The sequence below is a fragment of the Leptonotus elevatus genome, chromosome 20 (assembly GCF_054856555.1).
Source record: "Leptonotus elevatus isolate MCC_2025b chromosome 20, RoL_Lele_1.0, whole genome shotgun sequence".
NCBI lineage: Eukaryota > Metazoa > Chordata > Actinopteri > Syngnathiformes > Syngnathidae > Leptonotus > Leptonotus elevatus.
Window position 1 is genome coordinate 4,249,909 of NC_141258.1, and position 14,206 is coordinate 4,264,114.

Sequence of the window (14,206 nt, forward strand, 5' to 3'; positions counted from 1 at the left end):
TGCTTCTTTTGTTGTAGCTGTCATCCTCCTCCAGCCCTCCTGGCTCTCGCTCCTATTTCAGTGCAATCTCATTTAGCCGTGTCTTTACTGACGGGGGCACGGCGAGGCTGCCCTGTCGCCACATAATATAGAGCCAAGCTGGAAGTGTGCTACGTGTCGGAGCTGCGCCCCGGTCACGGCGGCATTGTGCGTGCGCGGAATTGCGTTGGCGCGCCTCGGCTTGTCCTTGAGAGCCCATGTAGATATTTGGAGGAGATAGAGGAAGGAAAAAAGGTATTGATTGGAGAGAAGTACTGTACAGTAATCAGACCAACGTCTTTGAGGCGAAATGAAACTACTGAGAGAGGAGACGCGAGGCTGGCTGGGTGATTTTCATTTAAACAAGTCCATCAAGCTCTCGGCTGATGAGCCCAGCGAGTAGATGGAACACAAATGCAGTTTCTATTCTTCATTTTAGTTGACATCCAACTAAAATGGATCTTTTGTAATCTCGAGATCACAGCAAGCATGACATCACGCGTAGGCCGCAGTGGCGTGCAGCACGTTGTTTTCATGGAATTGTATTGGTTTATAAGACTGAAAAGGCGCATAACGAACCTTATTATCATTTATGTTTTTGTACCAATTGAAATGTAACTGCCGTCTTCTGTGTTTGTTGCTTGCAGCTGCAAGCATCAGACGGCGTCCAGCAGAGCGCCCCGGTCGCCGTGACGATAACCGTGTTGGACGCAAACGACAACACTCCGACGTTTGCCAACGTGTCCTATAATGTCCACCTGTACACCGACATGATGCCCGGAGAAACGGTGCTGCAGGTACACTTGGACTCGCACGCCGCATGCGTCTGCAATGATGGGAGTTTATTGTGTTAATTTCAATCAATCTTTTTTTTTTCTTTTTTTTTGCAGCTGTCAGCAGCCGATGAGGATGAGGGTCCCAACGGACGGGTTACCTATCGAATTTTAGCGGGGGATCAAGGGCAGTTTCTTATTGGCAACAGGTAAGTATATTGTTAAGATTACTGCTCGATTGCGTGAGCATTTGGCAGACATTTCAACAAGTTGGCCGAACGAAAATCATGCACTGCAGACATAATTAAAAAAAATAAATTACAAATGCCAATGTGGAGTAAACAGTTTTGACCGGGCTATGTCATTTGAACATAATGCAAAGTGGTTCGAACGACTTGAAAAGTGGTTCCAAAGTCTTGACAAAGTAATTTGAACGTATTTCAAAGCGGTCTGAACGTGTTGATAAAGTCGTTTGAAAATATTGGTAAAACGTAGGCTAAATGCTAACAGAACTTAGCATGAGCATTTGGCTTTTTTCTTTTCTTTTTTTTTTACTTACTGTCCACCTGTGACCTCCATTCGTGCACAATTGCACATCAAATGCTACGTCATCAGCATTTGGTCTACATTTTAATTTTAATTGTTTGAATGACATAGCCCAGTCAAAACGGTTTACTCCACATTGGCATTTCTACGCTTCCGTAGGAGAGAACTTCAACTTTTGTAAGAATTTAAAAACAAACATGTCTACTGTCTAAGATTTAAAAAAAAAACTGAAATGTGTTTTGATAAACATTTGCTTAAAGGTATTTAAACGGGTGGAAAAAACATCTATAATTTTCATGAATGTTGAGTTATTTTTCTCATTTCTGTCCATTTTTCCCGCCAGCACTGGCATCATTACTGTAGCACCAGGTGTGGGACTGTCTGTGGGTCGAAGCTACGCGTTGACCGTGAAAGCCATGGACAATGGAGCAGAACCTCACAGAAGGTTTTAAAAAAAAAAAAAAAAAACGTTTTTTGTTTCTCTTGCACCACACTTTCTAGTCCAACCTTCCTGTTTTGCAGCGGAACCTATTTCACTTTCACCGAGATGTCATGAATTATAGATGTGTATTGGAAAATGGCGAGAAAAGGGTTTTGGGCTTCCCAGACGAAAATGGGCAGCGTGTGTGTGAAGGAAGGAAGAGAAATGAAACGGAAGCGGAACGAACGGTAATGAGAGGGAGAGACACACTACTCGTTAGCTTCTCCTTTAGGGCGGCAGAGGAAATATATTGCAGAAAGAAGGAAAAAAAAAATTGACATGGAGGAGAAATATGAAGAAAAATGCCATATCTTGGCGAGGTGTTTTCCTTTTTCATTTCATTTGATGCAATCCACATAAAACACCAGAAGAACTGTTTAATAAAGCCAAAGTATTACGCTGCAAATTCTCAGAATATACAATAATAAACCGCACATTTTTCCATAAATTTAGCATGGCCCTCAGGGGACTTGCCAAGGACTTCTATTACTAAGTCATGAGTTGTAGACATTGAGGATGGAAATTGATTGAATTTCCCCCGGGGGTGGGGGCGGATCTATAAGTTTTTCTGAATTCAAAGATACAATTCCAGCTTGCACACAAACGCATCCCCGCTCGCTGAAGTAGCAGTTGCCGAGAGATTCATTCCTACACTCTTTTATTTGTCGGCAGCGCAACTCAACGCAGGCAGACTGCGAGCCGCGTACAAACCGCTGTCTAGTCGAGCTAACGTCCTTTGATGCGCGCTGACCTTCTTTTTCCTTGTTCTCGCTGCGTTCTTGTCTCGTAGCGCATCATCTGACACAGACGCGCCGCAGGGAGGGTATAAACAATAGCTACTATCAAAATAGGTACCGAAACACAACACGCGCAAATCAAGCGACGCGGTTTGTTTGCTGACACTCAAAACACATGCCGCGTACACTTTGCCATTTAAAACAATGTTAACAATAAACCTGACAGGGAAACAGGCTCTCAGTAGGATACAGTATTTTTACACTACTGAAAACCAAAATAATAATAAGTAGAGATGTTCGATACCACTAGTACTTTTGATACATAAAATTTCCCCTCAAAACAACGGCAGATCATTTTCAAGAAAAACATATATACAACAAGGTTTCTTTAAAATTGCATGAAATTAATGGCAATTTTCTTTTCATCTCATTTCTAGTTCCTGATCGTAAAATGGCCACAATCACCGTCAATATCTTGGAATAAGGCTAGGTATCGGCCTTATACCTGATATATCCCATCCCTAACAAAATTTTAAAAGCGTTATTTGCAAGTTCAAATTTGACCAACAATATCACTTTAAAACAATATATTTTTAAAATAAAATAAATTGCAAATTCAACCACAATAAACAATAGTGCTGTCAGTTGATTAGAATTTGTAATCGTAATTAATCACATTTCAATAATTAGCTCATGTTTAATCACAAATTAATCGCATATTTTAAATCTACTCTAATTGCACAATAAAATAGTTTTAGTTTTTTATACTCTTGTTAACATAAGTGGTAAAACATGTTAACTTAATACAAATATGGTTGCATCTTTCAGTTCATTGATACAGTAAATTTATAGTTACTCACAGTTATTTGAATTAAGTTATTTGAAATAAAAAATGTGTACTGTATTTGTAAAGCGGGACCTCAAGAACGGCGTGTTTGTTCAGCCATCAACATTGCATCTTCAAAAGGGACTAAGTTATTTTCAACACTTTAGATTGGCCTCTTGAATATTTATTTAGTATTGAATTATTTATTATAAGGGTTATAATATGTTAGGATTTATCATTATACTGTAGTTAGTTTTTATATTTCGTTTTACTTGTTTTTTTTGGGGGGGGGGGGGGTAGCCTTGCCAACCACGAGTCCACCATGCAGCCAATGGCTTATGTTTTGTTGGCTTCAAAAAAAATTTGTCCAGACCACTGAATGCATTTTTTATTGGGCCAGATGCAAGGGTGGCCTCTCGCCAATGATTTTTGTCAGTTATCAGCTGTGTGGTCCCCCCAATCAATAAAGAGTGCAGATTGTGCAGGTGGTCTCCACGCGGGCACTGAAAGATTGTCTCCACATTTCCCCAAAAACAAGACCCCCCCGCCCTCCCCCTCAGTTTATCTCTGGAAACATAACCCACACTGCAAATCAATATCCATCTCTGCTAGCTGATTTGTTATGGGTCAGGACCCAAAATGAGTTTTTGTGTCCGCCTCCTGGTGCGCCCCTAACGAAACATGACTTCTCATGGGGGCTGATTACAGAACTGTTGACCCTTTGTTGTCATGGTGATGGATACGGACGGATTCTCATTTTAAAGTCAGAATTCTGAGAATAAAGTATAAACTATATATATATATATATACTATTCTCAGAACTCTGACTTTAATCTCAGGATTCTGACTTTCTTAGTGCTACTATCATTCTCACCTTAAAGTGAGAATTCTGAAATTAAAGTCAGAATCCTGAGAATAAAGTCAGAATCCTGCCAACCTTTTTTTTTTTTTATCTTCACTGGCCCTAATTCTCTTCTGTAGATGCAAGGTTTCTATGATTTTTAATGTTATATTTTTACAAGGTGACCAAAGTGAGCGTGCATCGTTTGTAAACTGGGCTCTTACAAAATACAGTTGAAGTTTATTGGATTAGGAGGAGCAAAAGCCAATATTACTGACGTCTATCTTGCTCATGCTTATTTTATAATAATAAGTGGTGCCATGAGATGACATCATTAAATTGAATGTTCAGTATAATACAGACAAACGTAATACGAGTAGTTCTTGGAGCCAAGTAAAAGAACTCCGAGCCAATTCTCCTACACTTCATCTTGAACTTTACCTGACATGAAGTACACAAGGTCATGAGTTACTTTTAGTTATGACACCATATTTCTGTCTGAATCTAAAGTTCCTCACGCCCTCTTTTTGGCTTCAACTTTGGCCCTCACCCACTCGGGGAAATCAGCATACTTGGAAGGTAGCGTGCGGTGGGCGTTCGGATGCTTAAGGCCGCCTGCGAGCTGTTTGCGAACCGACACTGAGAAGCAGTCGTCATTTGTTTCCGCAAATTTGAAAGTTTCGATAGCGGGCATACGAGAAGGCCCCCCCCCTCCTGATAGGGATATGGCGGTAGCTTCGTAAATAGTCTGTCTCCACGGTAACCAGCTGTCGCCAAGTGTCACACTCATGAGAATGTTAAGAAAACATCTGCGAGCAGCACTAAGGAAAGAGGTTAGGTGAGCAGTGAGTAATTAAGACTTCATTCAATGACCTTGTGTTGGTGTCATTGTCTGAAATTAGCTTACAGCCTCAATTACACTTTGGAGGAGGGCCCGCCTGGGGCATAGCCAGGTGACATTGGAAGGAATTTAAAGCAGGGCGTGGTTGGTTTGATGGCTCTCCGAGCATTACCCATCATTGTAGAAGCTGTGGGCACTGAAAACTCTTTGGATAATATGAAGTCTTTCTCTGTCTAAAGATCTTGTTCTGGTAGTTTTCAAGCCACTTTGCTGTCAACAAAAAAAAATCCGCTGATTAGCCTCATTAGTTGAGGTAGGCCCATTATAAATGGACTTTAATCAATGCATACACATTTATCTCTGTGCTGAAACGGCGTTCCTAAAGGTTTTTCAATACTACTTGCTGTATAATGAAGAGAGGGGCTGAGCATCGTTTCCTTACAAGGGGCTTTCACGAAAATGAAGGAATACGAAAACAAAAGCTTTCCCGGCATTAAGCCTGAGCTCAGCAAGAGCACCTTTGCAAGACTCAAAGTTTGGCTTGTTGACTTGAATTGATTGATTAAACACAGAGAGTAAGTGCAAAGAAAACCAAATCTCAAATGGGCAATTTGCAGTCTCTGACGCGGTGTCGTCCTTGTGTCATCCTCTCAAGGTCGTCCATTACGACGGTCTACATTGAAGTTTTGCCGCCCAACAACCAGAGTCCTCCGCGCTTTCCCCGGCAGCGGTACAGCCTGGAGATTAGCGAAGCAATGAGGACGGGGGCGACGCTGCTTAACCTCCAGGTACAAATGTAGACTACTCGCAAAAAGTTAGCGGCACCGATCAATTGATTAGCAGTACCTCACCAGGGTTTAAAAAAAAAAAAAAACAGTCTGTGCTCCCCAGAGTATGGTCGTCGACAAAAGTATCACGATAACTTGACTTTTCTTGTTTGTTGATGAAGTGTCACCTTGACTCCAAAAAGTTTCTTCAGTTTTACATTCAGTACAGATCAGTCCAGTTGGATCGACTCAACCTTTGCTTAACCCATTAAGGCTCGGCGCGAGCGCGTTTCTACCGTTAAAGCCGGGAGCGCTCCAAAGCTAACCAGCATCTTGTACACGCTTGTTTTGACCAATCACAGCAACGGATGAAAATGTCATCTTTACCAACTAAAAACGTATGACGCGCCTCTTGCTGTTTAACATTCAACAAGGAAACCGTGAGTAATTCTGCAAGAATAGAATTAATTGCAGCGTCCCTTCGTCGATATTAGGTTAGTACGTTTCCCACGGTGTCGCCGCTTCCTGGTTTCGTCCTACCCCCAAACACAATTTCGCTCTGTGATTGGTCTTTCGGATCGCTGGAAATCAACGGGCTCGGTACAAGATGTATTTTTGACAGTTTGTGAAATCACAAATAGCGCGAGAATTCAGCTTGCAGAGCAAGGTTACTCTCCAGCTCTCTTCAACCTTTAAATCCGGGTGAGCGGATTCGTCATTTTGTTTTGTTTAGACCAATTCTTGGGTCTCTTAGCCGATGAAATGCATCAGAATATACACGAGAGGCTGACGTGGGCCTCGTAGCATGGCCTGGATTTTTATCCGAGCATTTATGGCGTTCGCAAATTTACGGGAGTTGTGAAATAAATGACGCGATTGACCGCGGCGCGGGAGAACTTCGAATCAGTGTAATCAGCCGACGGTGACATATTGTTAAGAAATGTGTTTGTAGACAATGAGGATGTTGAAAAATTTTAAACGGCTTTGTAACGGGATGGACGACGAATAATTAACAATGGATTCCCCGAGGTTTATTACAATATGCGCTCCAGTGTTGAAGGTAAATATACCCGCAGATGCGATTTTTTTTTCCAATATTGAAGGTTTATAATAATAAACTTACTGTAGGTTTGTGTGAACGCCACAAGTGTAAGGCTCTGAAATGTTTTTGGAATTATGTTTCTGCATCAGGAGCTGAGATATCAATTATTTTTCATATTGTTGAATTTCCAGGAAACTTCAGGTTTTCCGGGGGTGACTCTCAAGCGCTTTAGGCCTTAATGGGTTAAGCAAGTTTTGTATCAAGTACTGAAACACGCAACGAGTTTTAAAGTTTATAGTGCATTTTAAGTTCCAACAAGTAACTTTTTTTGTGAGTTGTGTATATCATGATGGTTGATCTTGATTTTAGGCCATAGATCGGGAGAGGGACCCCATCATCTACAGAATCAACCGTGGGGATCATCATGGACAGTTTTTACTGGAGCGCAAGTAAGCGTCAACAAACTAACACACACACACACACACACACAAACTCAATGTCTTTCTTATCTAATCTGCATAAATCTTAGAAACGGCAAAACAAGATCTTGTAAGATAAGAAAAAGAGCAACTTTCCTGGAGTGATGCATGCAGAGTGTTTCTCAACAATCAGACAACAGTGATGCAATCCAAATCAGTAAGCACCACTGGAGAGACAATAATAGCTCCAAAAGATCTTTGAGTCAAATATTGCCACGTTTGAGAAGAACTTTCTACAAAAGGCGCACTGCTGTATTTATTCATTTATCATGTCATCAAAAATGCATTTCCACCACACCAGGGAAGGTCTATTTACATTTCTTGGGGGGGGAGAAACCCAGGGAATTATATTCCGAAAGAGAAACACAGAGATGCAAATGCGAAGTGACGTGGAGTAAAAAAAATGATGGACCTAATGTTGAACAGCAGCCAGGAAGCAAAGACGCCGGATTTAAGGATTTAAAATCACAATGCAAGAATATGTATTCAGCAAAAAAAAGAATTCATGAAACAAGCACTTTAAGGCGCTTTCATCTCCACGTTCGAGGAATATTAGATGGCCTTTGTCAGACATTGTAAAACTACTCCTGCTGAGCTTTGGCTGTATTATTATAGCACTACTACAAAGGTGTGCTGACTTGTACTTTCATGCAAGCTACATTACGCCCTGCAGCTCATGTCGACACAAACTTGCGGAATATTTTTTTACATTGGCCCACTTTGCAAATTAAAGACTTATATTTTGGTTTAAGAAATCCTAGCCGACGCAGTGCAGTCAATACAAGGATGTACAGTCAAGAATTACATCAGCAAGCAAGTTCAAAATATATTCAAAGAGGCGGTTAAAGAAAGAAGTTTTGTACATTGCATCATTTTGCTAACTGCTTAGACAGTAGCTTTCCTATTTTCATAACCAAATGGTTGTTAAGTATTAGCAAAAACTAAAATAATATTTTTTTTGTAAACACACAATATAAAACTTTTTACACTCATCGCTCCAGGATTAACTGTATTTTATTTATGTGTTCTCTCCTCCAGTTCTGGGTATCTGGTCCTGGACAAACCTCTAGACAGGGAGGCTCTGGACTACTATAGCCTGGTGGTCACAGCGTCAGATGAGCGACCCGATGGAGTAAGAACACTCACATTAACTCATTTGCTCCCAAAATTTTTTATAAAAATTTTCTATTTTAAATATTGCCATGGTCCCCAAAACATGTATACGTTTTTAAGTTGTTGTTTTTTATGCTAGAGCATACAGAAGGCTTTGATGCAGTCTCTGACCTGAAGAGGTTGCTTAAAGCAATAGTAGTTATTACAAAAACGGCCAGTAGGTGGCAGGAGAGTATAAGAGATCAACCAGGGCCATGTTGCAACAAGCTCTTTTTGCCAGTGTTTTCATCAGGTTTGTGAACAATAATGATGAAACCTAGCTTTATTCTAATGCTAATTGCTGCAAAACGGAAACAGATACATATATACGTTTTTTTTCTGATGAAAGAGAGACTCTAATCTTTCTTTTGGTAGGTTCTATATTGTTATAGCAATAGAACAAAATATTCTGTGGGCCTTGTATCTCCTTAATAAAAGACGATTCAGTATGCATCTTGATATATTTTAAAGTGGGATGATTCGGTTTGATTCGATGCACTCGTCTTGTAACCGATTTTCCGGTTCAAACCGTTACTTTTTACCCATCTTACAAAATCCTTGACCACACGTGAACCTGAAATGAACGGGGAATGTTTTCCTGTGTGAAAAGTAGGGCTGGGTATCGATTCAAATTTCCTCAACCGATTAGATTTCGATTTACAAGAGTAGTTTGATTCGATTTATTTTATTTATTTATTTTCCCCCGATTCGATTCACTTGGTTCAATTCGATATTGATTAATTGTGGAACATCCATTTTTCTTAAATAACAAGGACAAGATTTAAAAAAAAAAACTCCACAAACATTAAATATAAATTAAAAAGATTCTGAATGGTAAAGTGCAATAAGTCAGGTCTTTCATAAATATAAGAAAATACTTTTGAATTCACGTAAACAGTAAATTTGAAGAAAGGGGTAAGATATAAAAAAAAATGTGTCCTTTAAAATTCTATTTTGTTGTTTAATTTATGGGAAAAAAGAGATATTAAAATAATCGATCCATGGTTTTATGAATCGATATGACGGTCGAAAAGAAAAAACAATTTGATATTAATTGTTCCATTTTTAAAACCCAGCCCTCGTCAAAAGCGAGCAGATGTTAGAAACTGGCTCAAAATCTAAGAGCAAGATTCATCTCATGCTGAATCATCCGATATTAAAGCATACTAAAACTGAGCTTTCACTGTATTTTCGTGTTGTTTTTAAATACTGTAAAGGGCAATATACTCTACAACCATTTCTTGTATGAATGTAGACTAGTAACACCTTCAAGTTTAACGATGGTCCTTTATGGTGCCATTAGCCTTGAGGGAATTGCAGATGCAGCAAAGTTAGAAAATGGCTTCTCTTTATAAAAAAAAAAAAAGGATAGATTTGTGTTTTACCTAAAAATGAGCTTGAACCTGCAATGCCTTCGCAGCCTAATTTATCTCAGGTCACCCAAGTCCAACTCAATCACTCGGCCTTATCTTTTCTTTATTTATTCAACTCTTCAGGCGCTCGCACTTGAAAGTGAAATGAAATCGCTGCATTTCCTTCTCGTCTCCTATACGCTCTTGGACCTTCTTTTAATCTTGTAAGAAGTCTACCTCGCCACTTAATAGCCCCACCATTACACATATAACCACGTGTAGCGTTCAAGGTGGTCCTGAAGTCGCCATGAGGCCTGCGCTTTCATTCAGGAAGGAAATGTTGACACTAATAGTCAATTGCGGTTCCAGCCTTGACAATTAGTGCAATGTCCTTGTGCTCTCAAGTCTGAGAAACGCTAAAAGCACTTTGACCATTCTTCCTGCTTGACACTCCATTACATACTTTTTTAACGTCGGGGAAAAATATGAGTGCCGCGGAAGAGAAAGTTGGACGGTCGGAGCACAGTTAGCTCACATACTCGAGGCTATTAATCAGCATCTTTCTAAAAGGCCTTGGCTTGCCTTCACGTATATGCGCACATAAACTACACACACGCACGCTATTATTGAATGTAGCAGTGTGAGAGTGTCAAACTACAAGGTGCCTAATTGGCTATTTGGCCGCTGAATCCATCATGCTGCCACTGGTTCCACAGGTTGCGAACAAGCCGGCCCTGACCCGCTGCGAGCTTGACACACGTGGTCCGATAGAGCAGTTTTGCAGCGGATCACAGCGTGAATAAATCATCCCGTGCTGCAGTAATTCCGCACGAGCATGCATACAGTTTTGTTGGCATTACTTTAAGGAATAGTTTACCAATTTTTATTGGGCCAAGGCATCCATTTTAGATTGCCAAACTAAAATATCACAAAAAAATGGGAATACTGAAATGATGATAGTAGATGTGCAACAATTAATCGAAAAATAATCAGTTATCAAAATAGTCGTATATTATTTTTTGATAATTAATTAATTGTTTAGATGTCGTTTTCCTTAGAAATTATTCTCAGGTTTTTCGCTCCAATATTCTCCCCATGAAAGCGGACCGATTACATTCGTTTTGAACTAGAGGTGTATCAATCACAATTTTTCCGGCCAATCACCAATCTTTTAAAAAGTCTGACCTGCCAATCCCGATTTTTGCCGATCCCCATTTTTTTCACAACAAGCAGCATACACTTTCAGTGAGTGTTCCAATCTTATTTTATTGGAAAACATTGAAAAATATCTGTGAAATAATACAAATGGGTTTTAACTGCACATGAAGCAGTTCTCTCAAATAAAAATGAAAAACCTGTTAGTCATTTCAGCAGAAGAGAACAGTGGCTGACTTTTAAGGAGGGAGAGATTGATGGAAAAGATCGGTTTAAGGGATCACCGATCCCCCAAAATTAAGGAAATTGGGGCCGATGAATCGGACGGCCGATCGATCAGTGCACCTCTATTTTGAACCAAAATAAAATGATTTTACATTGGAAAACAATGATCAACACCAAACCAGTAACTGAATCATAATTTGTTTGGGCAGTCTCGATTTGAAATTTAAAGGGATTTTTTTACCTACTTCTTCAATTAATCGAAAAAATTTGACAGATTAATCGATTACCGAAACAACAATTAGTTGCAGCCTTAGATGAGAGTCCCAATTTACTTACTTTTACCAATTTTGCTCCTAAACCAAAATATCACATTTTAATGACATTTTCTAAAGTAGAATGGATTCAAAGGCAGCTAATTTGAAAATGAGAAGCTCACACAAAAGAAGCAAGCAGACCACCAGGCTCTAAATGCAGGTAATTAGTAAGCAAAATTAGCTTTTAGTATCTCACACAGGGGAGCTGTTGGGAAGAGAGCTCTGGACTGGAAAAAAAAAAATGAACATAGCAAAATGAGTGGCATATTTGCAGAAGCTTCAGATGCTCTTTGATGAAACTGTAATGGTAACAAACTTTTGTGTGTGACGTGCGCGTGTGTGTGTGTGCGTGCAGACATCCACCGCGACGGTGAACATTGTGGTGACAGACGTTAATGACAACGACCCGCTGTTCGATCCTTCATTGTCGGTGAATCTCACTGTCACCGAAAAGCAGGATCACGCATTTGTTGGACAGGTCAAGGTAGGAATTAACACACACACACACACACGCACACGCACACACAGACACACTTTGATCGCCTGAATTTCATTTCAGTTTCAAGGCGCACATGATGGATATGAATGTAAAATGACAGATTGGAGTCGAGAGCGAGATTTGACACCAAGTGCCGCTTATTTTTTATGATTAAATGGAAATTTAGTACCTCTCGCTAGGGCAATGCACAATTCTATATGACGGAATAAAGGCCTATAGAGACAAACAAAGAGTGGCTAATATATCATCATCATCATAAGGGACATAGCAACTACAAATATCACAAGGGACGACAACCGACATCAACCTCAAAACACAATCCGTTAACAAAAAAAGTTTCCGTTAGTATGTTAGTTTTCATAACCTTAATGCAGTCGCATTTTCTTCCAACGGCGACGCTGCAATAAGTCACGCACGTCTCCTCCACCTGCGAAAGGTCACCACCATGACACGTAATTAGAGACGCTCTGATCTACTTTCACATGTCTCCTCCCCACTCGAGAAGTTCCACAGAGACTCTTAATTAAATTGAGCCGCTACCATTTACAGTGGGGCTCGACGATCATCAACATACCTCTCTAATTAGGCCCGTGAGTTATCGCGCTCACATGTCAGTGCGCATTTGCAGGTCATTTGAAGAGTGTGCTCGCCTGCATTCCCAAGTGCTTATTTTGAGCATTCCTGGAGTCAGTTTGAAGCCTTTGACCATGAAATGTAAAAATAGTATGCTCACAACCGAATGAGATTTAGGATGCAACAATCAAACGTTTATTCTTTTAATAAACATCTGAATTTTGAAATTAACTCATTCAAACCCAAAAACATATAAATACGTTTGCACTCCCAAAATGTATTAATACGTTATTTTATTTTATTTTTTTTTATGTTTTTTTTTTTTAATGCTAGCGCATACAGAAGACTTTTATTCCCTTTCTTTTTATTATTATTATTATTTATTTTTTTAAAGAGCTCAGTATTGTTCATTCGGTAATGTCATTATCATTGCTCTTTTTCTTTTTTTCTTTTTTTGTATGTGGGTGAGAATGTGTACGTGTATGTGCGTGCGTGCGTGTATTCGTTAGTTCACCAAAAACCTATTAAAAAAAATCCCAGAAGACTTTGATACAGCTTCTGCTTAAAGCAATGGTAGTAATAAAAAAAAAAAAAAAAATGATGTTTTTTTTTTAAAACAGCCCGCAGAGTATAAGAGATCAGCCAGGGCCATGTTGCAAACACAGTGTTCTCAACAGCTTTGTGAATAACTAGACAAAGTGCAATTTCTGTAGAAATTGTGTGGGAATGCTAAAAAGCTGTCCTGCAACCTCCTGGTTGCTACCATTTTCAACCACGTTAAGTATACCTAATGAAAACTCCGGTGAGCATGTGGTAGACCTTTCCAAGAAGGTGTCATTTCATTTCGATCATTCCCAAGTATTCCCATCCTGATTTCCATCTGCGGAAATTCTCCAAGACTAAACAGACGGCGCTAATCCCCAGAGCGAGCAAGATGTGCGAGGCGTGACTGTGGGCCTCGATCCAAATCAGGGTCGCCACCTGTAATTATTAAACATATTTTCCGGAAGAATGAATGGACCTGAACTTGGTGTGCTGATGCTGCTACAATGCGGCAGAGAAGGACGGGAGAAAAATAGTGAGAGCAAATAGAAAAAAGTTGACTTTTGCACCACTATAATGATTCCCATTTAAAGAAAATCGTTGAAATCAACAATCGTTAACAGGTAATTTTGCAATGATGTGTTTGGTATCAGGGCCACTATCCTGTTGCAATTATAGCGAACCAATCAGAGGCTGGAAAAATGCTCAAGAAAATCATCACGTGTGATGACAATTTTGAAAACTGATTGGTTAAAGAAAGAGACCCTTTTGCTAATAAAATCGAAGTTACATCGGTCAATGCTACTAATTCTACGGAAGAGGATTAGGGCCAGTGAAGACAAAAAAAAAAAAGGTTGGCAGGATTCTGAATATTGTATATTTAAGTGAGAATTCTCTTTTTTCAACTTTAAGTGACCTCACTTAAAGTGAGAATTCTCACTTAAATATACAATATTCAGAATCCTGCCAACCTTTTTTTTTGTCTTCTCAAATCTCAAATTTCTGACTTCTCCCAACAATTCATAGCTCTCGGTCAGTTAGA

At 39.7% G+C, this 14,206-nt stretch overlaps 2 protein-coding genes across 2 annotated transcripts in view; one reads left to right on the forward strand and one right to left on the reverse strand.

Moving 5' to 3' along the window:
* The window catches only part of LOC147156513 (glycylpeptide N-tetradecanoyltransferase 1-like), a 156,460-nt gene that overhangs the window by 105,103 nt on the left and 37,151 nt on the right, over positions 1-14,206 (reverse strand). The gene's annotated exons all lie outside the window — the stretch shown is intronic.
* LOC147156514 (protocadherin-15-like) overlaps positions 1-14,206 on the forward strand; it is an 81,245-nt gene that overhangs the window by 33,346 nt on the left and 33,693 nt on the right. Inside the window, exons 13-19 of the mRNA XM_086065201.1 lie at positions 666-815; positions 909-1,000; positions 1,681-1,782; positions 5,719-5,851; positions 7,242-7,321; positions 8,390-8,483; positions 11,905-12,033. Of these exons, the coding sequence (XP_085921327.1) occupies positions 666-815; positions 909-1,000; positions 1,681-1,782; positions 5,719-5,851; positions 7,242-7,321; positions 8,390-8,483; positions 11,905-12,033 (780 nt within the window). The remainder of the gene's footprint in view (positions 1-665; positions 816-908; positions 1,001-1,680; positions 1,783-5,718; positions 5,852-7,241; positions 7,322-8,389; positions 8,484-11,904; positions 12,034-14,206) is intronic.